Source organism: Carassius gibelio, chromosome B23 (assembly GCF_023724105.1).
Source record: "Carassius gibelio isolate Cgi1373 ecotype wild population from Czech Republic chromosome B23, carGib1.2-hapl.c, whole genome shotgun sequence".
NCBI lineage: Eukaryota > Metazoa > Chordata > Actinopteri > Cypriniformes > Cyprinidae > Carassius > Carassius gibelio.
Genome location: NC_068418.1, coordinates 17,111,518 through 17,138,938, shown reverse-complemented (window position 1 = coordinate 17,138,938; position 27,421 = coordinate 17,111,518). Strand labels below are relative to the sequence as shown.

The 27,421-nt window shown below is 37.1% G+C and overlaps 1 protein-coding gene across 1 annotated transcript in view; it reads left to right on the top strand.

Moving 5' to 3' along the window:
- Window positions 1-2,870: 2,870 nt before the first annotated feature.
- The window catches only part of lrp1ab (low density lipoprotein receptor-related protein 1Ab), a 108,597-nt gene continuing 84,046 nt past the window's right edge, over window positions 2,871-27,421 (top strand). Inside the window, exons 1-2 of the mRNA XM_052595009.1 lie at window positions 2,871-3,454; window positions 26,116-26,238. Coding sequence (XP_052450969.1) covers window positions 3,358-3,454; window positions 26,116-26,238 — 220 coding nt within the window. The 5' untranslated portion in view covers window positions 2,871-3,357. The remainder of the gene's footprint in view (window positions 3,455-26,115; window positions 26,239-27,421) is intronic.

Here is a 27,421-nt window from a genome sequence, read left to right as displayed (position 1 = left end):
GGTGTGTTTCAGAGACAGTTGAATGCACAGATTGTCACAGATGCCTAGGGGGAGGAGGTCATTAAGCATGGATGGTTGTCATGCTGTGTCAGACGAAGAGCTTGTTGGATTTATACCCCAATGTACAATGAGCTTTATCACCACCCCCAAGCTTTTCTCCCAGTGAGACATGGGGAATGAGGGTAGATACATGTTGAGGCACGTGGACGGCCAGACATCCCTGCTACACTACTCCCAGATGCTCCGCATAGCCGGAATGCTGTTCTCCTTCCACAACATCTGCCGGCTGCACATCATCCCAAAAGATCCACAGGAATGGATGTCCCCACATCACAGACTGAGTCTCTTGTCATGACCTCTCTATGGATTGCAGATGTCATTCAGATGAAGAATTTGTTTTTCTTCAGTAGGACTTTTTAATGGGTTTGGCTTAACCAATGTTAAAAAGACACCAAAGTTATTTACCATGATTAAAAAAGCTCAGAACGAAATTAAAGTACCGTACAAAACGCACCAATTAAAACCGGGAAACGTTCAAAAAAAAAAAAAAAAAAGTAAATAAACGTGTCAAATTTAGCAGTGATTACGTACGTTCATTAAACGCTGAATCATATGTGTTAGGTGACATCATTTGATCTATTAGATCATTTTAATGGTCCTTCTTTAAAGAGAAGTCTATGCGGTATTCCATGAATCACTGCACTCATATTAGGCTTGAGTGGGAGCTGTTAAATCTCCAAGAACTGTGTAGTATCTTGTTCACTATATAACAGTGGGGTTTATTAGAGAGGGTGGAGGACAAAAACCCTGAAATGAGAAAATGTGCACTAGCTGGAGAAAAAAGCGCAAAGACTGGTGTCTAGTGCCACCCAGAGGACAGCGTGCACTTTGATAGAAAAAAAATGAGGTATCATGTATTAACATTTGGGAGCAGTATTATTGTAGTAGTATTTGTAAATTTATATAATATATTATATTAAAGTATTTATTATTATTTAGAATTATTATCATTCAGTTTTTTACCTGATTTGTAAAAAATATTTCCATTTTAGTTTTGTAAACCTACTTTAACTCAAACTTCTTATATTCCAGTTAGTAACTAATATAATACTTTTAATTTTGATTAATGATTTTGTAAAGAGTTTTTAAAAGATCTATTTTATTTTATTTTCAGGTTCATTTTAATTAATGGAAACTTTGTAATACATTAAAGTTTTGGGCAACAATAACAACATTTGTTGTGAGGAGCATGGGGAAAGTTATTTTTTAAAACAGAATTTTAAAATGATAAAACATCCTATAAAAATTTAATATATATGTATATTTACATTTTAATATAATGATTATTACATTTAAACAATTTAATAATTATTTTTAAATTATATATATATTTAATACATTGTCTTAAATGATTAAATGCACATTTTAATTAGGTTAATTAAGTAATTTATTTATTACCTATCTATAAGTGCCTGAATGCTTTAATAATGTGGCAATTTTGTAAAGCCCAGATAATTTCTGAAACTTTACAGGAATAATTAATTTAGATAAGAACATTAAAAAATAAATAATTAAATTAGCCTTCAGTAAGACTGATTGTGACTGTATTGTGGCATAATAAAATATCTCAGTTAGGCTCAGACCCTGCATGGACTGATCCATGAGCTTGCAGTCGGTCTCTCTTTTTCCTCTCTGACCATACCAAGTGACACTTTTATCAAAACCATAGGTTAAGCAGATGTTGCATTTTACTCTGGTTAGATGTTCCACCGCAGACATCTATCATGAAGAAATTATTTCTTTTTAATCACTCTCTTCATGGTTTGTTCTAAGTCTAAATGAATAAAAGAGTACAATATATATAAAAGGGTAGATTTGGAGATGTATTATCTGAACTGTCTCTCCAGAATTGTTTTAAACAAAATTTCATGACTCTTTCCTGCTGTTAGTGAGGTGAATTTTCCAAGCTTTAGATAATTCAACACTGATGTGTTTATCTGTTCCTTGGACTGTGACCTCCAATAAACTTCCTCCAGGATAAAAGACATGTGGATTTGAGACATGAAGAAGGCACGAAAAGAAACTCTGCTTTTATTATTGCTACTGATTTACAAATGCTAATTTTCTTAGAATGAGAACAGTTTTCACTCAAGTTTTTTTAAATACTATATCTAGTCTATCTATAAGGACCAAGCAAATGAGAACCAACTCATGCAATAACCTTTATTGACCACTAGATGGACCCATGTGACTTTAAGATAAGAGACAAAAGAACTCGTACCTGAAAATGAACAAAGGAAGAAACGGGGGAACCAATAGCCAACCTTAATTATAACACAGCTACTCTTTGTATTAATTAATACACTTCAATTTATTACATATCAATCTAGTGTGCATTAATAACTGATCAAAGCCCAATTTTTTAATAGCAATAGGGCAATCCTAGCCACCTATATTAAACTTCCTTCAGAACTGTCCATGACCAATAATAATAATAAGAATATTACACATTTTGCATTATTCTGAAGTAGTTTTTTTTTTTTTTTGTTATCCTTGATTCGTGATGTTATTATATTAGAATAAAAATTTACAAAATAAAGTAATACGCCTGTAAGTATAACAAGACCTGGATTTTAAAACATCTTTATTTATTAGCAACAGCTATCTAGCCAAAAGCAATTCCTCATAAGCAAGTCAACTAATACAAATTAATTAAGCCTACTTTGAGTCAAAATTATAGAGCCAAGATGGCTGCGTGGCTGGATCAGTTTCCACGGATAGAGGGGGGAAACAAATGGTCAGTCGTAAGCTGAGCCGCGCATGCGCAGGAGCCAAGGGCCGCGTAGGGCTTTCAGTTTTTTTTTTACTCCGGTCGAGGTGGATGACGTCATGCAGCAGCCCAATAGAGGCTCCACATTGTCCCCCTCACTCAAATTGTAACCACCAGCATCAGAAGCGGTGGGGTACAGAAGAGTGGAGGCTTTTTTATTTTTATTTTTGCGGACGATCTTGCATTTTTACCATCCTGATTTTGCAAAAGGAATAATTTTATCACAGACAAGACCGCTTTGATTTAAAGGATTTTTTTAAAGACACCACATACCTCTGTTTGCATGCTGTTATTCAGTAAGCAACATACGTGACCGTGCCATTGTACAACAACTCGCCTTTTTAGTCTGGAAAAGCCTTTTTTATGCATAGATTTTAATGACACATTCTCTGCTCTGCATATTGCCGTTTGCTAGCGTGTCAGAGGGCGCGAGAAACAACAGACCAGACCACGGCGGACAATCGTGAGGTTTGGATGAGGTCTTTGAATCCAGCCTTACGTGAACAATTGTGATATTTCCATAGGCAATGCCATCTTGCAATGCAAACATGCTGGCTGTTGGATTGCTTTACCTGGGGTTAATTCTTGCAATAGAGATTGTAGATCCCACCAGAGCCATTGAAGGTGAGTAACCACGATTAAACGTGTTATTTTGACCATGCATGCATTTAGGAGACAGTCTGAAAGTTTTGAGACATGGCCTTGTGATAGTGACCAGGCAACGTGTGGGCTGCTGCTTTCGACACCCACTTATGTTGGCAGCAGTGTGATTATTTCAAGCTTGCAGGTTTGATTTTGAATAAATAAATATGCCTAGGAGGGCATTTGCGCAGTTTTGCTATCACCTGTGCCGTGATTGCTACATCTGTCTTCGTTATCCTCATCCAGACTCGCGCTAATTCTTTATGAAACATTCGCATTATCAGCATGTGTGCACAGAAGCCACAAATCGGCCGCTTTTTAACGCGTTCAGCGTGCCTTATGGGGACAAATTGGAGATGTGGGAGTTGAGTTATTTCGTAATAGCTTCATAGGCCTGTGCATTTACCGGAGTCGTTTAAAAATTCAAACGCCTGTCATTTGGAATTCTTCTGCTTGCATGAATTCTTACAGTATGAGTGCAAGCCGAGCTCGCCACAGGTCTATTTGCATGCAGTGGACATGCTCCATGTTCCCGCATTCTTAGCGGTCTATTCAAGTGCATGGATAGGCACATCCTCCTCTGCAAGTGTTGCTGCTTCTTGGTCGCCCACAAGAGTCCTGTCCATTCTTCAGCGTTTGTTTTGCGTGACGTAAACATTATTATCTAAGGCAGATATTGAGTGTAATTGCTCTTATTTACTCTAAAATCAGGTATCCAAAGCTTGTTGATCAGTCCTAAGTCCAAGTTTGCCATGTAAGTTTAGGTAGAAGCGATTTGAATCAGTGCAAATTATGTTTATAATTTAGCTTTACTTCAAGTGTCAGGTTTTTACATTGTAAATCAATAGCACAAAATTATTCTTATTGTCATTTAATGTAGTCCGCTTTTTATAATGCCGCTAAATATGTCTATTTTTATTGTATGTTAATAGCATTTTCATGTTTTTTTATGATTCAAGTATACCACCAAACAAGTCTTTGTTGGCAGATGGAAATTTAAAATGTTTTGCACCATAAAACTTGATTAGACACAGATTTTATATGGGGTATATGGGGAGTCCTTTTCCTCCCTTTTAAAAACAGTTGACAATCCTGTTCATTGTGCCCATTTATATGGTTAGTTGCAGTTTAATATTTGCATTGAGCATTATTTTTTCTCTTCTGTCCATGATCAGAACAGACCCGTGACTGGTTTTTAGGGTTGAGAACCACAGTATGGTTTTCATTGTCTGACACCTCTGATTGTTTTTAGGTATTCAAGATGCATTCATATGCTAAATATTTAAAAACACCAAAGAGCTTGACCTAGTTATTCCTTTTAGGTTTTAAAATTTGCGATGTTAACAATAACTATCCAAAGAAATGAGAGGAAAGTGGTGCCTACAAAGCACACCGGATGCCTTTTAAATAAATACTCCAGATAGTTTTCTGTGACACCTGTATAAATTATGCAACAGTCCTATTTAGTATGGCTCAGAAAACTGGCCTACAAAAAGCCCACATTTTAAATTATGCAGATCCAAATGTAATGCTCATGTCCAAAGAAATAAGTGCATATATAGGCCTGATCAAGAGAAGTTAAAAGGCTGTGATTTACTTTCTTTAGTCATTCACTAAGCAGCACGTCACACGTCAGCTGTAAAGAATAAGCTGCTATTTTGTCTAAAAAGTATAGTTTAGCCAAAAATGTAATTTATTCACCCTCATGTCAGTCATTCCGAAACTTTCTTCTGTGGTTTATCTGTATATCATCCATGCAATGCAAGTCAGTGGAGTTCAGTGTTGTATTTGGACCCCAAGTCATGTTTAGGGTTGACAGTCACTTTATATTTTTTTTTACATTTTCAGTAATCAAAAAAAGTACTTTCAGGAAACCCAAGTCATTTACGGCTGTTGATGCAATAGCAAAGTATGAGTAGTTTTGTCCAAAGTCATTTGATTGAGTCATTGACCATGTGACGCCACCTCAGATGATTTGGACTGTCGCTCAGGAATCTTTTCTGCCGAGTTCTGATAATAGGTTTAGTTACTTGAGAACCTCCGCACATTTCAGATCTTTTATCAGAACTTTTATCTTGTCTAGACAGGATTTGGAGCCCTGGGGGATGTGGGTATTTTTATTATACTGGAACGTAAAGATAACGGTCATGAAGAAATATTCTATATTCGAACAAACCTCGTCTCACTCCGTATACTTCTAAAATAATAAGACGAGATTTCCTTGGCGTGGTATGAGAGAAACGTAGGTTTTATGATAAATGAATGACCTGGGAGTTTGTGTGCTCTGTGGAAGACGAGGAGGAAATGGTCTAGCAGATGAAGGCAGGGTTGAAGCTCTCGTGCTGTATTATCTTGCTCCACCTCCACCCTCTCTGGAACATCTGGATATAGGAGACCCATTAGTTTAGATGTTATAGGGGGACGAATGGGAAAGCAGACCATTAGTAACCAGCCTTGGCTTACAGGATTGGGAGTATGTGTCTACAGAGGCATTGCTTCACTGTTGGATCACATTCTGGCATGTGATGCTAAGCACCGATTTAATGTACATGTTAGCATTTGGCTGCATGGAATGCAGAGTGACCCTTGCAGTGGTTCAGGCGTAGGTGGTGAGTGGGCCCGAGCTGGAATCAAACTGCTGTCAATGACTACAGCAGGAACTCGTGGCTCTGCCTGGATCACTGTTGGAGAAGGAGAACTGATGCTTTTTCATTTATTCGAGTAGAACATTTAATTTTTTCCATTTAGACCATGTCTCTTGAACTTGAGCAGGTGGTTTGGGGTCAGTTTGGCGGACAATTTGCAAACATAAATTGCAAATTCTATATATTAATTAAAGTTCTTTTGATTCCTATTTTATTTTTAGCTTAGCTTTAGCTTTTTATTTTAGCTTTTTGTTAGTGTTCACAATTAAATTTTTTAAATATTTTTTTATTATTTTTTCATTAAGTTTTAGAAACTTTTTTAGGGAGTGATAATTAAATACTGTTATATTATTCATTTATTTTTAAATGGGCTATTATTTTCAGATTTCTTTTCAATTTAGGTTTAGTAAGCTTTAATTAGTAAGAAATTGTTTCTATATTTAGTTTATATTTAAATATTTCTAAACATTTTACGTTTTATTTAATTTCAGCATTATTTTCATAAAAAAAAATATTTATAACAGTAATTTTAGGGCTGCCAAAGTTAATGTGCAAAGTTAAAAATAAATAAATAAAATCAGCAAACACTATTGTTAATAGTATATAGTGGTATTTTTGTGTTTAATAAAGACTAGACTGTACAAAAACAAAGTTTTTTTTGTTCTTTATTTGTTAGTTTTGTAGTCATTAAATGTATGTTAATGTAGTTTTAGTTTTACAATATTAATGGTGATAACCAACCAGTCTTTTTGTCCTTTGTTGATCAGTGCTTCATCTTATGAACACATCTGTTTTTGTGGCTCAGCTACTCCGGAGGTTTCTACAATCCTCTTATAGTCTGAAATAAGTCCATAAATCCTCCTACATTCATACATTAATACATCTACTCATACAATCAGTATTCATTCAACCATTCGTTTCTCCCACACCATCTTTGCCCCATCTGATGAATGAATAGAGCTACATTATAAACCTCTTAGTAACATTCTCATTCAGGCTGGGATTTCTTTTGTTGTTGTTGTTAGTTAAAGAGCAATGCAATGGCAAAGTCTGTTACATAACCTTTATTTGATGTAAAACGCTGCACAGCAGAAATTCAAATCTGGCCGCTTACTCACTTAAAGGGCTCAGTGCATCTTTGACATACTGTCAGTGCTGTTTGAGGTGATCATTGTGATGTCTCAAACTCAGAATGGTCAATACTTAGCTCATGAATATTATTTGGGTTATGGACAAGTATTTAGCATTATCTTTGAATGTGTCTATAAATGGTATATATGTGGAGTATAGATACAGAGTTCAGGTTTGTGGTAGAGTTTTGCTCATTTCCAAGTCAAAACTGATTTGTTAACCTCAGTCTAATGATTAGAAATGCATTTTACTTTTTGTTTAAAAAAACACTGAATATAAATGAGTCCGTTTTTTTGCATTTTGTTTTTAATTTCACTCGAACCAATTGTGAACTATAGAAAAGAAATAATTTGTGAAAATGTAAATGTGTGTACTTTAAGTCAAGTTATTATAGTTAATTAAATTATTATTATTTTTGTTTGTTTGTGTGTGTGTGTTTGTGTTTGATTTATCCTATAATTTAGTGAACCTGCTGTAATGCAAGACAAATATCAGACTTTGTCTGACAATAAAAATTTATCGTATTGTAAAACCTTAAACATTTTCGCTGCTTCAAATAAAATAAACACAAAATAACAAAACTTTCAAGCACTTCTTGTTTTCATTTAGTTTGACTTGATGTACTAAAATAGCTAAAACTGAAGTCAAAAGTGAACAAAAACTATATAGACATATTAAAAAAGAACCCAAACTAATAAAACATGTCAAAACTAAATTACCTAAACTATGAAACTAAAAGCTATTATAGTAGCTTAATGATACTAAAATAGCAACGCTTTAAATGGAAGTCTGTTTTGCAGGACATATTTTGAAGGTTTAGTCAGGACTTGGAGTGAATGAATTGCTCAAATCTGTAAGTGTATTAAGTATAAAATGTGGTAACTTTCACACTCCACTACCATGGATACAATGAAGGGACATAATGAAAGTATTCGACGTTTACGAGATGGAGCTAAACTCCACCTACGATAATCCTACTTCTTTTCAAACCAGTTTACAGCTCAAATAACACAATTTTGGAAATAATACATTTATGAGTGCTTATAACAAAAATATCCTTGATAATGTCCTTTAAAGGAACACTCCACCGTTTTTTGAAATAGGGCTTATTCACATTATTTCCTGCATTTAGATAGGTGGGCAAATGCATTTTTGTGTCAGTGCATGCATTGTTTTAGTTTGACTGGGTCGGCGTTAGCTTAGCTTAGCACAATGAATGGAATCCTTTGTTGCCAGCTAGCATGGCCTGAGTAAAAGTGATCAAAAAATTAAAAAATCCCCACCTAATTACTTCTTGTGGCCTGCGTATTCACAACGAGTACAAATAGCGATCCAGATTAACACTAGGCGATTTCCTAGGCAGATATTGACTTGGGACTATATTATGGGGAAGCACAGGCGAAGCACTGCTACTTCGGCGCAGAGATATCACGCAACACATGAAAACATCAACTCTATGTGAATACAGGTATAATATGGGTCGATCTATACATGCGTCATGATTAAAATAATCACTTACTCTGTGGACAGCTGTCCATTTGGTCCATTCGGTGTGGGGCGTTTTTTCCAGTTCACTTTGTCACACCGGAAAAAAAATCGAGTACTGCAGAATGGATCAGCGCCGTGAAATCCTCTGTAGATGTGACACAACTTCGGGCACGCTCATCTTGATCTGACGTGTTGAGCCTGGTCATCAATGGCAAAAACATGTCCCACTCTCTACAGCACAGACACTCTATTTCCGTCGGCATAGATTGGCATATTCCCCCACATTCACACCACCAGTTCATGTTGGCTCTCATCCTCACGTCCTCAGGCTGTTGAGCGATCTCAACCTCCTCCTCCTGTCGTTCTATTTCCAAAGCACGCAGCTCGTCTTCTGTAAACTCTGGTTCAAATAGGTATGGTTCTGGTTCTTGACTGTCTGAGAAGTCACCCTCTTCGTCTCTCTCAAAATCAGCCATGTTCATCGCCATTCGTGTATTGTAAGGAAAATAGCCAGCCAGCTACTATTCACGCCGGTATGTTGACGGAAGTTGTGGGATTTCATGTGTTGCGTGATATCTCTGCGCCGAAGTAGCAGTGCTTCGCCTAAGCAGCAGTGCTTCGCCTGTGCTTCCCCATAATATAGTCCCAAGTCAATATCTGCCTAGGAAATCGCCTAGTGTTAATCTGGATCGCTATTTGTTTTTGCTGTGAATACGCAGGCCACAAAAAGTAATTAGGTGGGGTTTTTTTTTATTTTTTTGATCACTTTTACTCAGGCCATGCTAGCTGGCAACAAAGGATTCCATTCATTGTGCTAAGCTAAGCTAACGCCGACCCAGTCAAACTAAAACAATGCATGCACTGACACAAAAATGCATTTGCCCACCTATCTAAATATAGGAAATAATGTGAATAAGCCCTATTTCAAAAAAAACGGTGGAGTGTTCCTTTAAAGGGTAACTAAACCCTAAACCAACTTTAGTTGGTTAATGATCTGTAAGAATGGGGCTTTATTAGTGTTGTTCATTGATTCAAGAATTTTTTTTGACAATTCTACAATATATGGTGTAAAAACGTCTGAGTGCTGCCCACTTCAGGTTGAACGGTGGCTACTGCAGTTGATTTTTCCTATTGGATGTTTGCGGTGGTACGTGACATAAGCGGTGGCAGGTGACTTAAGCAGTTTCCAGCTCACCACGCCCCTTGGTACGAGCTACCACGCCCCTGGCAGTATAAAATCAAAATCACTGTAGCGAGTCGGGAGTTGGAATTGCGAGTATTGAAAACGATCAGGATAGAGTACTTTAGCATCTATTTAGCATAGCATTTATATAATTATTAGATTATTTTGTGTAGCCTATGTAATTAGTATAGTTGTTAGTGTAACGTAAGTATTGTTAGAAGCATAGTTAGTTAGTAGCATAGTATTGCATCAGTTAGGATAGCTTCAAGTTAGCGTAGATTTATCTGTATTTAGTACAGATATTATTTAGTACTGTATTCAGTGGTCAGGATGGTTGGTGTAGGTGTAGTGTTGCTGGTTGCAACAGCACTGCTGGACTGCATAGTTTTCCAGCAGACTTGACTTGCGTGCACTTGGCCTGAAAGACCGCAAGTTCCGTCTAGAGCTGGAGTGTGCAAACTGTATTTTACGCAGGATTGCTTCTACAACGCAATGGAGCTTGCGCTGAAAAGCGACACAGTGCCTTACTCAGAAACTGGCACCATTCTCTCTTGTGCGGCTGCTTCGTTAGCATCGTCGGATGCCGATTGTGATGTGGGAGTTAAGACTGCAGTTTGAGCCAGCGACTCGAATTGATATGGCTCAGGCCCTTGCCCTGTGTCCACAGACACCTCGACATCCTACACTTCAGGTGAAGGAGGGGTGAGAAAAGTCCTCTACTTTCAAATGAATGCTCTGTTGCAAAGCTACTTGCGTCTCTACAGTCAGTCTCCATTTTAGCGACTCTGACAGCAGCTGTCAATTAATCCATCACTGGGGGTCTCAGGTTCACTTGGTTCGTCCCCTCTATCTCCGCTGTGCTCTGCCCAATTTTCAACATTTTTCAGATATCGCCAGTGGGTGGAGTCAGGCTCTGACCAGGGGTGTAGTTACATTTTAAAAGCATTGTAACAGCCAACATGTGCCGTAAACATGATTTTTGTTTGCCTCTGGTGTTGTCCGTTAAGCTTGGCTTGTAATGAATCCGGAACGTTCCTTTTTAAAATTATTCACGGCTTTATTAGAAAATCAGTTTATTTTTGTCGCCGTACAAGAATTGTCTCTTAAAATAAGAAAAGAGCAATGTAATAGCATTAGATTGCGCAGCTGGAGTCTTACAACCCCGGGCCTGAGGAAGCTCTAATCTCCCTCTCTTAACCTCCCCTCTCCCTGAGAAAAATCGGTAGACTCCTCTGCGACTGAGGGCTAAACCCAGATTTGCATAACCGACTAGACTTTGTGAGAGAGGTTGGGAGCTGTGGATGAAAGGATAGTGTTGATGGTAGGGAGTTGAGTGTGCTGTAATTGGTGTTTTCGGTTTGCGTTGGAGTGTTTACCCTACTTAACTGCTATACTCAGGAGGACATGGCTTCATGTAGCAAAAACAGGGGAAGATGGGGGCTGTTCATGGGCCAGTGATTGGGAACATAAGCGAGTTGTTATCAGGCGCTTCTGTCAACTACTAGCTCATGACTATGGCAGACATGCGTGTAATGCTTGGCCGTTCTGAGTCTGAAGACTTGATGATTTGAAGGTTCTAATGGACTGCTTTCCTTCCTCACATGAGGCGCAAACATGGCTGCTCAAAAGTCGAGGACAGTTGTCATGTTTACTCGACATCCCACACTCATGTGCTAGAACTCTTTCCTATATTTCTCTCACTTTTACTTTTTTGTTTCTCTGCTGTCAAATGATTATTCATGATTAATCGCATCCAAAATAAAAGTTGTACACAATACTCACAAAAATTATGTAAACAAAAACTTTTATTTTGGTTGCAATTAATGTCAAAAAGCACAAAAAAACCATTAAATGTAACGCGTATGACTTAATATTCCAAGTCCTTTTTTTCTGGATGTTTTTGGAGATCATTGGCTCCTTTCCACATTTACTTTCATTTAAAGGACAAAGAGCATCCCACGAAATCACGCACACACATTAAAAAGCTCTCTTTGTGTTCAATCTTATGGTTTTGGAAAGTTTAAGGGTTTAGTAAATCATAATAATGACAGAAGAACTTTCATTTTTGTTTGACCTGTTTCTTTAAGTATCTATTCTCCACTTGCTCTGTTATATTCTAGATGACCTCTGTCCATTGAAGCTTTTGTATTGTGTTTTAACACTCTTCACCGTCTCTCACATGAGTCAGAGAACTGCTCATTGAAGGTCATGAAAAGGATTTGTCATTGTACTCAAGGCTGATTTGTAATCCGTTATCATGTTGTTTATATAAAATGACCGGTGTTAGGAAAGAAACAGGTGTTGTATGGACATCATATCCACTCTTTAATAGTTTCATGGGAAGTTTACACCTGGGAACATGTCTAGGCAGCTCCTGCAATCTTTGTAAACCTTGTCCATTGCTCCTTTCACATGTAACAAGTCTAGAAATTATTTGATAGCTTGATGAATACAATGGGCATACATTGGGCAATGGGCATAAAGGTCTAACTGAAAGGAAGGCTAAGCAAATAATAGCTCCATGTTTTGTTAAAAGAGAATCAGTTAATCTTTACACGATGAGAAGCAGGGTGAGACCTTTCATGAAAAGGTTATTTGTTAGTGCAGAGAAGGAAGCTACAATGAAGCAGCTTTGTATTTTATTGCATTTTCCATTTCAAATTACAGGTAAACAAATTGCAGTAAAATAGGAGTAAATAAAAACAATGTAATACTGAATGTTATAATTTTAGGTTGCAAATATATTTTTTGCATTTTAAACTACAGGTAAAACCCAGTTACATAGGACTAAAGTAAAAAAGAAATAAGGATGAACGTTACAATTATGAGTGGGCTTACTTTAATGTATAAAAACACCCTTCTATCAATTACACACACGTTCACACTCAATTTACTGTCCTATTCTTTAATTGTGTATTTTTCCCTACATGTTGTAGCCAGTGTTTTTAACTTTTATATATATTTTAATATATATTTTAACTTGTAACTTATTATAAAATAAATAAAACTTTGAAATGAAAAATATCAATAGTGGATGAAAAGCTTAATACTGAAATAAAATAAGTTGAAGTGAAATGAAAACAAAATGAAATAGAAATACAGAGAAAACAAAACATTTATTAAAATTACAAAATTAAATATAATTGAAATAATTTTCATTTTTATAAATTCTATAATTTTCTCTTGTGGACTATATGTAAACATCTTTTATGTAAAATATCTAATTCAGGTCAGTTCTAAATAAACAATAGCATGCATTTTGCAACTCTTATACACTCTGGGATCTTGAAGCCATCTTTAAGCCTTTAATGCGTTTTCAAGCCATATAAAAGAACTGGCCTTTTATTTACTCATTGGAGAATATAGCTGGTTGGGATTGGATACACACAGTGGCATAGGTAATTGAAGTTTTGGCCATGAATATATGTCCTCTTTAAGAGACCCAGTTGGAATTCAGGTGTAGCAAATCCTAGCTTCCTTTTGCAAACATGGGTACAAAATTTATTTTTATTTTATTTTATTTAAGTTCAGAGGTTATAAATAGGAATCCAGTTTTTTTTTGGCAGGGTATCATCATAAAACATACAGAAGCAAAATAGTTTATTCCCCTTTAGTTTATTTGGCTTTATCTATCCCAAAGTTGCTTTTTAACACTGTGTTGTTTTAGTATGCTTCAAAATCTTTAAGCAGAATAAATGTGTCTTTGTCAACATCTGGTGACACAGAATGGTCACATTATGTGTGAGCAGCAGGCCAGTACGTGGTGCCCTGGTGTTTCCAGGATACTCCTATTGGACTGTATTGTCCTATTGTTTGTGTGTATCTGCACGCTTCAGTGTGTAACAACACTCCGTGTGTTTTCAAAGGCACTTTTCTAAGTTTCAAATGAGGTGGACCCTCAACCTGCCCAGTGTGATGTTTTTCAGACGGGTCACTGGACTGTATATGACACTGGGTTTCAGCACAGACATGGAGCATAATGGCCTAATTGGTCTTCACTTTACCCTCATGTTAACCCATATCCTTTGCTAGGGGTAGTGCACAGTTGTGCTGAATAGGCAGCAAAATGCAGCGATAAGAACAGCTTTGTTGCAGAAGTTCACTTCTTTTCCACTGAGTGATTTAACTGGAAGATGTTGCTTAGTTGATTTGTTGTGGTTTGTAGTATGTGATCTCATTGTTGAAAGTCCTATTAGTGGAATGTGTGACTGGCCTTTCGAAAATCTAATTGCTTATTGTGTATAATCTGATTGTTGGGAAATAATTTATTTAACCGTGAATCTGTTTTCTCCAAAGATAAATAATGATGGACCTAATTATTGATGCAGGAGTCAAATCCACGTAATAATAATAATAATAATAAAATAACAGTAATAAACAACAATTATTGTGAAATATTGAAACAATTTAAAATCACTGTTTTATATTTTAATTCGTTTTGATATGTAGTTTATTCATGTGATGGCAAAAGTGGGATTCTCAGAGGTCATTCCCTAGTCTTCAGTGTCACATGATCTTTTAGAAATCAGTATTATTCTTATTATTAGAAATGTTGAAAAGAGTTGTTAAAGTTCACGTATTACAGAAAGTTATTAATATTTTTGTGGAAACTGAGATACCGCAAATGTCTTTAACACTTTAATGTGTAATTTGCTAAAAAAACAATCTAACTGACTTTAAACGTGTGAAAGGTAGTCTAAATAATTATGCAAATTTGATTTAATACATCTTTTTTTTTTTTCGTGCAGAGACAGATATACATTGTCATTTGTGTCATTAGATATACTAACATAAAATCGCCAACAGTCACTCATGTCGCTTCGAGTGGTCTGTTCTTATGAAAATATGAATGACTTCTACTTGCTTTATGCTATAGTTCACTGTCAGTGTGAATGGCTCTTGATGGGTTGCTTTAATTGTTACTTTCAGATGACTATTTACTCTGTCAAAGAGTTGCTGAGCCTTTAAATTTATTTCGAAATTCTTCAATGGTGTAATTTACACGCTGTGTTTAGCTTTCACTGTCACCTACAGGTCTGTGAGGCAGACAGACATTCCTAAAGGGAGGAGAGCAGTGCAAGTTGATGAGAACCAGCCTTTGCCTCTGATCTCTCCTTTTTGTCTTTGTCATTTTTTTCTCTCTCATTTTGCTGGTTTTCTCTTTATTTTAGCCTACAACTTGTAATTACAAACAGGGCCTTCAAGAATTTCCATGAGAATGTATAACAGAGTGAGAGAGTTATGTAGCAGTGTTTGGTGAAACTTCCAGATCTTTTCTGCACTGTAATAAGAACCACCCTGATATGCTTGTCATCTGAGCAAAATCTAAATTCTCTGTTGCAAAATTCCATTGTGGGCTCCAAAGACCCGAGTTAAACCCGAGAACTCAAGTCTTTTATGAGCCCATATCCTCTCAGAGGACGAGTCTGCAGAAGAAATCAATTAAAAGGTGCTGGAATGTGTGGCCAAGGCCTGGAGCTGATTTGGAGGGGTGGTGCACTGTGAGGGGGAAGATGAGACTGAGGGGCTGAGAGTGGGTCACACCTCTCCCAGCTGGCCTTAGCTGGCTCGGATAGGGAACCCCAGATGAGACGAGCCCAGGAGGTCTCTCTCCCTTTTCTTGTCTGCGTCCAGTGTGGTTTGCCTTCCTTTTAATCACTCACAACTTAAAATAGTCGTCTTCTCATTTCAGCTTGGATCAGCTTTTATCTTCTAATAAGGAATGTGCAAACCAGCTAGTCAATGGGTTTGACTAATTGTCTTAAAGGGATATTTTACCCCAAAAAGTTTGTTTACCAGTGTTCTTTATAAATATTTTCGGTTGTTCCACAGAAGAAAGTAAGTGAGAATTGTTATGTTTGGGTGAATTTCCCTTTAATGAAAGTCTGAATATTTCAGCTGGTTGTGGGTTTGTGTGACCAAAATGGATGCATTTCTTTGTGGTCTGTAAATAAGATGGATTCTCAATTTGAAATATAGGTGGACAAAGAACAATTTAATTTATTTATGTATTCTTATACATTTTTGGTGGGTGGGGTGTTTTTAACTTAACACAGCATCTTACACTCATGGTGGGCCGGTGGGCTTTGAAAAGATAAATAAAATCCAAAATGTAATTTCTAAAATAAAATATTACATAATGTAATAAAAAGAGTATCTAAATAATCTAAATTAGTAAACTAGTTTGTTGTCGACCCATTTTTACTCATACTTTTCAATATCTCTCTTTTTTTTTTTTTACATAAAATAATATATTGTAATCTCCAGATGATCTCACAAGCAGATAATTACTAAACTTTGAGACTAATTTAGGCTACTAACGTATACCCTTTTAATTAAACCACATTTGTGGATGATTATATTTTTAGACTTTGCTTCTGGTGTCCACTGTCTTGGATTTTGTCCAGTGGCAAAAAAAAAAAAAAAAAGTCATCTTTGAGCTTTAAAGACAAACCACAATAAGCAAATAGCGTTTAGCTTAGCACCATTCATTCCTTAGGATCCAAACGGATGAATTTAGAAGCTATCAAACACTTCCATGTTTTTCTTATTTAAAGACGGTTAAATGAGCAGTTACAAGAGTAAGTATCTTGACACAAAATAAAACGTGGCGATTTCTAGGGATGCACCGATACCGATACTGATATCGGGGCCGATACTGTGCTCCTGTACTCATACTCGTAATAATAATACCCCGATACTGAAGGCCTATACTACACAGCGAGTGAACAGAGCTGTGTCCAGAAAAAGAAAAACTGACAACAGAAAGTAGAAATTTACTGAAGTTATTTGAAGGTAAGCAGAGTGAGTGAGTGAGAGCGAGCCAGAGAGCACGGACTTCTGTTGCATGATCTTGATTGCTGTTCGCTCCATTAGCACATGCATTTGAATTAAAACTAAATTGTAAATATAAAACAAACAAAATTATAGGGGCATTCACTATAAACAGCATTTATTTTAAACGTCAAGCATACACGATTACAGCAAAAGTAAAACTAGCAGACTGTGTGAAATGCTCTAGGCTGGAGGTCTTCTGCACCAATGCAAACGTGTGCGTACTGCGCATGTTTAGCTTGCTCTAAAATAGTTTTTTTACGCCAGGGTCTGCGTGCAATGTGCATGACGCAAATTAGATCAAAATATACGGGCGTAGTCGTATAATGTATAAGCATTGATTCCCTGCATTACACTATTGTACTGCTGCAATAGAGCAGCTCTAATGCGCCATTTAAATGAACCGTGGAAGTAACAAAAGCTTATACAATACTTTTTAACAGGTATAATTAAGTGTGGAAATAACTGAAGGAAATATCTGATTGCTAGCTGAAGCCAGCTAACATGATTGTTGTTGTTGCTGTTCTTCTTTTTATTTTGTCTCTGTACCCAATATTGAAAAAATAGACAAATGATGTGAAAATACAGGTATTGATCTTGGCGTATACCAAAAATGAAAGTGTCGGTATCGGACTCTTTCTGAAAAAAGTGGTATAGGTGCATCCCTAGCGATTTCCTAAGTGGATAAAAATGATAACTATAATGTATGGCGGAAGAGCACTTCGCAACACTTCGACCTCGGTGCAGTAATATCACTCCTAAAAACTCTTCCTGATGATATTACTGTGCTGTGAAGTGCTCTTCCGCCATACTTTATAGTTATCATTTTTTGTCTGCTTAGAAAATCGCCACGTTTTATTTTGTCATCATACTTACTCTTGTAACTACTCATGTAACCTTCATAAATCTTTAAATAGGGAAAACACGTAAGTGCTTGGTGGCTTCTAAATTCATCCCTAAAGAATGAATGGTGCTAAGCTAAACGCTAGCATACTGGCGCTGCACACTACAGCGATTAAGTGCACACACTGAGACAGGAGAGGTACGTATCAACTCCTCTAAGTTGAGGGAAGAACATAGTGGAATATGGAAAAAGGCGGCATTTTCCTTTTTTTTTTAAATGCATTTGCACATTTTGGTGCATTTGGTGTAAATAACCCAAAATTACCATTTACCAAAATTTCCAAAGGCAACAAAAGTCCAAGTGACAGCAGAGATAAACAATGAGATCAATCTTGGCTTAAAGTCTTTAAAGTAATGTTATGGGATGAACCAGGAGCATGTTCACAATCATAAGATTGATACTGTGATTACAGCCCCAAAGCAGCTATACATTATGCACATGGATACATGTTGCTATTTGATAAAGCATGGTGGTTCCTTTTCCATTTCCATTCATTGTTTTTCCCCACTATACTGTCTGGAAAGCATATCCGTTCTTAGTTGTGAAAAATTTCAGCCTGGAGGGTAAGGGAAACTTTGAATGATGATGATGTATGAATTATTGGTTTTTAGTAGGGCTGCAACTAACGATTATTTTGATAATCGATTAATCTGTCGATTATTTTTACGATTAATCGATTAATCGGTTTATGTACTTATATTTTAGTTTTTTCCATTTTTTCCCCAAGTAAATTATTAATAAAGGGTCTTTATCATTCAGCATAGATTTTTAAGAGATTTTAACCATTTTGCATTGTCATATCCTCATCAAAAATATACCTGGAGTTGTTTTATTATGTTAGTAATCCTTTGTCGAACTCTTCTGCAATCAAAACACTGACCCATACTCTAGCAAAATTCACAAGGAGATTTCAAATATTGTTTTCACCATGGCAGTCCTTAGAGCTCCTAAAGTAGTTTAACATCCCAAACAAAGCTTAAGGAATCTTTGAGAACATATTTTCACGAAGTATAAGGATAAAACAAAATAAAATTGCAGTGCATTGTATTTTATTATTTACTGGGAAAAAGCTTTATAGCTTATGCTGTGAAATTGTAAACAATCCTTCGAGAAAAAAAAGTGCCAATGGCATGAAACCTGAATGGAACTCCCAATTTAAAGTAAAATCCATCAGAAGGTTGTCCAGAAAAAAAAAAATTGGGACACACACAAATAACCTGCTGTGTGAAAAAGAGCAGTGAATACTTAGAAAAGAAGTGCATTTTAAATATACTCAAACATTTACCTCTCTCATTCAGTCATAATTAGGCTGCAAGTCTGAATTATGAACTGGTAAACGACAAACTGATCACATAACATGTTTGTAAAGCTTTAAATGTTAACTGTTAAAAAGCAATGTTATCAGCTTTTACGACTAAACATTTGCAAACAACCTTGTACTGGAGAATCTGCACAAATAAAATTCTTAGGGGCCGTTCACATATTGCACCTAAAAACGCGTGGAAAACGCTAGTCGCGCCGCTTTCTCCTTCTTTCCAAAGCGCTCGGGCAGAAGCGCCCCTGAGGCGTCTGCCTTTGCTAAGCAACCATGACGTGCTCTCTCCATGACGTGCCCTCTCCATGAAGACCCGGAAATTTCAGCAAAGGATAAATGGATGCGGTGTGGACGCGCCTGGAAAAACGGGCGCATCGCACCGCGTGCGTGTCGCGACCGCGTCGCTTCCATTATGAGAGTGCATACTGCGCGCCTACATAGGAAATAACGAACTTGAGCACGCAAAAGACACGATATGTGAACGGCCCCTTAAACAGTTCAGTAGTGCAGAGTTTACAGGTTACTCTTCATTTTGAAGGCTCAAAGTAAAGTACTCCCACTTTCCGCTGAATGCTGCAGAGACGCTGTTAGGGAAGCACGTGACATAAAACGAGGCCAGCTATTGGCTATTCGCTACTTCACCTGCTGTACTGGCTGAGTAAAACCTCCGGTGGCTCATTACTGCCACACTTTGGTCACCGCAGATTTGAAATATGCACGAAATGAGCCGCTTATGGCAAATAAAATTTATTTAGCGACGAATCGATTACTAAATTAGTTGACAACTATTTTAATAATCGATTTTAATCGATTAAATCGATTCGTTGTTTCAGCTCTAGTTTTTAGCCTCATTTCTTTGGAATTTCACCTCATTAGAAACTGGCCCCATTCAGCAGCGCCATGCTTAACTCCGGTTTGTCCTAGAAAATTAACATCAGAGGACAAACTTGTAAAAGGGTTAAACTGCCTCAGCCAGAATTCAGAGAAAAGATCAATGTTTTTAACCTGTGAAGGTGCCTGGATGTAAAACACTCCTGTTGTTTTTTTTGTTCCCCAAGACAAAACGTAAATGAATGAGACGGAAGTTTCTTCCGCATTGGCTGGCCTTCTGGACGTTTCCCAACCCTGTTTGGAAACGGGATTGTGGTATTTCAAATGACTGCAGTGTGATGTTCGATTGCTTAGCGTCAGTGCACCTTTTTGGGATGCTCCTGATGTTTGCATTTGGGTGAAGGCCCAGAGGGACAAATAAAGGCTTTCTTGATTCCTCACCATAGACTGAGATGCTCTGAAATGATTAACAGTCCCCCTTGATTTGCACTTTCAAAAACTTGAGTAGTTTGGCTGTGCATTTGGAAAAAAACAGCTCTGAATTAACAATCAACATCTCTGTCTGAAATATTTGTGTGCTTTGAATGAAGGCAAGCTCTGTGGGAAAAGTTGCCTGTGTACTCCGTTCCCCCCAATGACCCCAAAACCTCCAATTAGAGTCACAGGCTCTCCTCCTCGTGGTCGCTCACTGCCGCTCTGTGATCGTGTGTTAAATTTAGAAGTGGAATGTTTTTTTGTCGCTTTTTTTATGTACAGTCGGTGGCCTGAGTAATGAGAATGCCATTGTCGGGTTGAAAGATTTAGCAACGCAGAGTCAATAACTATTCAACATGTTGTCCTCTAACACTTTTCTATTATAGCGTTAGTTTACACAAAAATGAAAATTAGACCATAAATTACTCACCCTCAAATCATCCTAGGTGTATATGACTTTCTTCTTTCAGACAAATTCAGTCAGAGTTATATAAAAAAAATATTTTTATTGTTTCATGGCTCTCAGCGGGTGTTGCAGTGCATCATATATTCGCCGCTTTGAATCCAAACGATGGATTGTTTTCAAGCTAAAGTAAAAGACTGCTTCTTAAACCAGAGAAGGAGAGCATGTTGGTATTCTTGTTGGAAAAAAATGCAAGCACTGTTACCGACAGCAAGTTCAGTTTTACTTTTCTTTTTGTTATCATTTTGAAAAAGCTTTTTATCTTTGCTGTTTACTAGGCTTGTTGCGATAGTCAGTGTTACCGGTGATACAAAGTGTTTAACCCACCTACCGGTCATAGCATAGGTGTGTTAAGTTATTATTCATTTTGCAATAAAGATGTGTGTAATACAAGCGAGTGTCTTATTGTTTTGTGTATTTTTATTAAGAATAAAATAAATTAACCCATGATTAATTCAAACAAATGCTACTGAATTGCCGCTTATTAAAGTGAAAGTAAATTGAGACGTGTGTACGTCTGCACGACCGCATTTTCGGCCACCCGAAATCCCTGACACGCAACCCCGGTGACACAGAGATTACCGTTTTTTTTACACGTCGATTAACCGGTGGAAAAAATCCGTCACCGCAACATCCCTACTGTTTACCTCACATTACGCTATGGGGGCTTTTTGTTTTTACTTTTAAATAGATTTTGTAGGGCCTGCCAAAGTTAAAGCTGGTATCATATAAATATGTTCAATGCTGGTTAATTTCTTAGCACAGTCTAGTATTAAATAATAGTAACAAGCGCAACTGGTACTAACAGTGATGCGAGTAGACACTGATTGGCCAGACGCGTTCAGAAACGCCCTCATTTGCCATGATTTAAAAAACTGTGTAACAAACTGTAAACATCGTGTCAACTTATTTCGCAATTATGATGAACAGCGATAAATATACGGACGCTGAAGTGCAGGCACTTGTAGCAAATGTAGCACTGCCAGTTGTCGTAGGATATTCTTAATCCTCCTTTCTGTTCTTTCAATTGCTTTACATATACGTCGACATTCCATGTCCATTAGTGTGAAACCCACCAGACGCAACAAAAACACAGCTCAGATCACCGCTTCCTCCATCCTCCTGTTGTTAACGTTGTTCTTCTTTGTTAACATTATTGAAAGTCGTGCACAAATGACATCATTGTCAACCCGGCTTACATCATGTCCTAGTACACATGGTTGGTGCAAATGCAACCCTTTAAATGGTACTGGGAAATAGTTCGCACAAACTTGTCCCAGTATTTTAGTACTCTACACTTAGTTCTGCAACTAAAGCGGTGCGAAGACCAGTGAGACCAGTGGTTCTCAAACTTTTTTCAAACTAAATATTATGAACAATTAATGCTTTTTAATAAAAAAAACCTACAGCCTTAAAACCTGTTTCACATTGAAAAATAGCATGTAAAGGACAACTGTTATTATTATTATTATTATTATTATTATTATTCTCCTCTCTGTTATTTATTTATGTTTACACCAGGCTCATTTGTCAGTGCTTTATGCTGTCATAATTATTATGTGCTTGCAAGGTTGGAAGATAAAGAAATCAGTCAATATACTACCGTGATTGTAGTGGTTTAATAAAAATGTCATTCATATCAATTCATGCATCACCTAATTTCATCATAACATAGACCTGGCCTAGAAGAAAATAACATTTATGGTTAATCTATCTAATATTGTGTTGGTCAGACTATACAACGACATCTAGTTCGTCTTTGTTGAATAATACAGAACATAAAGAGCTTTAAAAATAATCGCATATTAAATCGCAATCGCAATATTGGTAAAAAAATGTTTTGGGGGAACGTGCAGCGAAAACAAACAAGTGAAGTCGTAATTTTTTTGTTTTCTTTGTGCATGAAATTATTCTTGTAGCTTTGTTAAATTACAGCTGAACCACTATTGTAACATCAACTTTTTTTGTGTTCTGAGGATGAACAAATTTCTTATAAGAACAGAATTTTCATTTTTGAGTGAACTATCCCTTTAATTATAATGAACTGTTTCGAGATAATTGTCGGTGATGGGTGAATGTATGTATAACCTACTGGATCTTCATGTCTCCATTGCCAACTGATCTACATATATTAGAAGTGATCTCTTGTGTAGTCCTCCTCCTCTCCTCAGTGTCTATTTGGGGCTTGTAAAGTTTAATTTGCACTTTCCACTTTGTATCTATCATCCTCCTAATACTGCTGACCAGATCTCTGAGAGCTTTACTGGTGCACTGGAACAAATCCTAGTTCTGTGAGCTTGTTTGGAAAGAGATAAAAAGTCTTGGATGTTGACATGCTTTGTGTTTATTGGATCCTGCTAGTGGTCCTGAAGGAGAACTCAAAGCAAGGTTTTAAGTGCTTGTTTTGTGTGTGGTATAGCTAGTTTCATTTCAGATCTTTTTTGACCAGATTATAAGCAAATGTTCAAAAAAACTCTTTCTTGTGTCCATTTGTGCTGTTTGTCTAGTTATTGAAATTAAGTATACGCTAGACTAGTCTTACATGTTTTCTTAAGCCATACTTTGTACTCCTTCTAGCTGTACTTGAATGCTAGAACTTTTCCTGTGTAAATGCCCATCCAAGATAATACATGAGTCAAAAGTGATATATACAATTAGGTTCTTGTGAATTTGGACACAGGCACAATATTTATTATTTTAGCTGTTGACCAAAACATATTCATGTTACAGGTATATAATTACAGTAGTATATAACTATTCATGTTACAATGGTTAAGGAAATGCAGTGCTTTAAAAGGTACCCCCCACCCCCTTTTTTTTTCAAGGGACCAAAAGTAATTAGTTGACTCAAAAGCCATTTAATGAACAGATGTTGGCTATTCTTACCTTATTTCTACATCAATTAAGCAGGTAAAAGTTCTTGAATTGATTCGAAGTGTACCATTTGCATTTGTAAGCTGTTGCTGTGAACCCACAGCATGCAGTCAAAGGATCTATTCATACAAGTGAAACAGACAATTGTTAGGCTTCAAAAACGTAACAAATCCGTCAGAGAGATGGCAGGAACATTAGGAGTGGCCAAATCAACTGTTTGGTGCCTTCTGAGAAAAAAAGAACACACTGGTGAGCTCAGCAACATGAAAAGCAACGGACACCCATAGAGGACAACAGTGGTAGATGATCAGAGGATCCTCTCCATGGTAAAGACATGTCACTGTTAAAGTCTACAATCAAGAGAAGACTTTACAAGAGCAAATACAGAGGGTTCACCACAAGGTGCAAACAAAGCCAGATTAGACTTTGCCAAAACAACATAAAAAAAAAGCCAAACCATGTCTGGTATTCTCTGGACGACTGAAATGAAGATCAACCTGTACCAGAATGACATGGTGAGAATAAGTATGGAGAAAACTTAGAACCCATCATGATCCAAAGCATACAACATCATCTGTGAAACATGGTGGAGCAGTATGTTGCCATGAGCATGCATGTCTTCCAGTGGCACTGGGTTACTGGTGTTTAATGATGATGTGACCGAGGACAGAAAGAGCTGGAAGAATTCTGAAGTGTATAGGTATATACTCTCTTCCCAGATTCAGTCAAATGGAGAAAAGTTGATTGGGCAGCACTTTGTATTACAAATGGATGATGACCTAAAACATACAGCAAAAGCAACCCAGGAGTTTTTGTAGGTAAAAAAATGGAATATGGCAATATGGCAATGGCCAAGTCAATCTGCAGATCTCAACCCAATTGAGAATGCATTCACTATCTGAAAACATATCTAAAGACAGAAAGACCCACAAATTAAACAACAATTGAAGTCATCTGGAGTAAAGGCCTGGCAAAGCAACACAAAAGAGGAAACCCAGCCTCTGGTGATGTCCATGATTTCCAGATTTAAGGCAGTCAATGCCTGCAAAGGATTCAATAATCCAGCTTTCTCATTACTTTTTAAAAAAATGTACAGAAATGGGACGCATACGCATCCCGGTCTCTCTTGTGCTTGCAGTTACATCCTCTCCCCTTTGCAGTTTTTCCCCTGTTTCTATTTTCCCAAAACACCTCTCGTCCTGCCAAGTGAGCAGAGAGGTAAGTGTGAGAGAGGGAAAGTCCCGCAGAGAATCACAATCAGATACAGTTACCTCCATCGTAATCTGTACTTAACCACTGCTTGAGATAAAGTGTACAAGCACTGTAGCCAATGTACTGTTTTGGCAAAACAGTGACTGATTAAAATCACAAAGTATGTCTATAAGCCATAATAACCCTCTTCTTGGCCACATTTTTCTGCAAGTTTGTCTGTGTTCTAGCCCTATAGCTAACACATGTAAGACTTGTAAGGATAATTTTTCTAAAATCTTTCCAGTTAGCCATTTTTGTCTGCGTATTGTGTTTTGTAAAGGCCTGTGGTCAGTTGTGTATATACTAGTGGGCCGCACCCACAGAAGGTATTGTAGCTGCAGTGTTTTACTGGGGGACGGACAGACAGAATGGTTTAATTACAGCAGCGGTTTTGCTGAGGATCTCTGACTTCTGGCTGAGTGGACCAGTGTCAGCAGTGGGGCAGGGCCAGATTACCCACAGTCCTGGGGCGGTTCTGCGGTTTACCTCAACAATCTCATCAGACTGACTGAGCAAAAATACTCCTCTGATTGCCGGGCTCTCCCCAGAGTTAGACTGATGCATTCTTCGCCCTACTGCAAGTAATGAAAAGACCTCTGTCCACGCATTGAGAGAAAACCTCTCTCAGGTTATAAAGGGCAAAAGAAAACCACCGTTTGTGGGCAGCACTTGGGAAATAAACAAACACTACAGCACCTACACTGAAATAAGTGGGTTAATAATAATACAGCAGAATGAGTTTGTCTTGGAATATAAAGCACAGTTGTGGACTTGGCATGACCCAGATGTGTTTCGGTGTTAAAACCAGCTATCTTTGGCTTGAGGAATGGTAGTTTCAGCACAGTCCGTGACCACATCCACAAAGTCTTTCTTCTAAATGTTTTGTCTTGTCAAAGTTGCCAGTCTTTGAGGTATTTGCTTATTTCATAAGTGGTACATCTAGATGTTCCTCTCAACAAAAATTTGAATTATTACTGCTGAAGCATTAAGTGGGTGACCAATGTGGGTTGTTCAGTGGTTGATATCTAGACAGAATGCTGGATGAAGACTGATTTTTGACAATTTTACTGTGTGTGTGTGTGTGTGTGTGTGTGTGTATAGAGAGAGAGAGAGAGAGAGAGAGAGAGAGAGAGAGAATTTATACATGGTATTTATTAGTTGTAAGTGAGATCCCCAGAATGACCAAATATTGTTAAAGTAATTGGTTTGAGAGATGGATTTCACACTTACAATTTATTTCTCCGTTCCAGCCCCGAAGACATGCAGTCCGAAGCAGTTTGTGTGTAAAGACCAGGTGACCTGCATCTCTAAAGGCTGGCGCTGTGATGGAGAGAAAGACTGTCCCGACGGCTCTGATGAAGCCTCAGATATCTGTGAGTAAACCAGTTTATCCATCTCATCAGATGTGTCATCATGACACAAAGATATGATAAGCGGAGCTAAAATGTTATGACGTTATAAACTAAAGCCAGATAAATTCTCAGGTAGTTTGTGTGTCTACAAGTTAAAAATAGCTTTAAAATGTATCTCGAGACCTGTATTATCTACAGCACGCCAGTCTAGTTATTTTTTTTTAAAGAGAGGAACTTGTCCAGCTGTTGCTGCCCTAAACTGAAATTCACCATGTACATTGTTTGAGCAACTTGCAAGGTGATGCTGAAATACAGCAAACAATCACTAAATAAAAAATGGGAAAATTTTTGTTATTACTTTTTAATTGCGGATGTATGTATATTTAAATTCAGGCCGATACTGATAAACTGATAATTTTATTCCTTCCATGGAATAATATTAAAATTCTATACGTTTTCGTTTAAATTATAAATAAATTCAATTGAAAAATTTTTAACAATAGTTTGAAATGCATAAATTTTTTTATTTATTTAAATAAATATTTCATTTAACAGTGTTTTTAGTTAAATGTAATAATTATAAGTGTTTATAAATCTTAATTTAAGGAAACATTAGATGACTGCTTATATTAAATATCCAATTTCTCATAATTAATGTGCAACAGATATACATTCATAATTTTGATTGTGAAATTATTTGAATGTAAAATTTCCAGGATTGATAATTGATGTCACCTCTGAGTACCTGTGACCTTTCCTCATTACATGTACCTAACTAATTTAATCATTGATCGAACTGTGCATTGACCTAAACGTTTGCGGAGTGTTTAGCAGTGCCTAGAGCACATGGGGGTTGAAGATGGACACACTGCAGTCCACAGTTTGAAGGATGCTCTGTGTGTCTCTTCTGAGCGATGGCACTAATTAAAAACGCCAAGTGATCTGTGTGTGTGAGCTCATCTCAAAGGTAAAAAACAGGAGCCTGACTCTTTATTTACTACTGACCTGCTCCTAAATGTTTCCGCACACGCAGACCTAATGAAGCTTGTCATTTGGGTAGTGCTTTACTGTCCAGCAAGAGAACAGACAGATCTAGTTAAGTGTTTACATATGACCTTCTTTGCTGTGATTGCAGCCGCCTTTTCATCCTCTCAGGAAACAGACGTTCGTAGTGTGCCATGTACACTAGTCTGCGTTTACATCT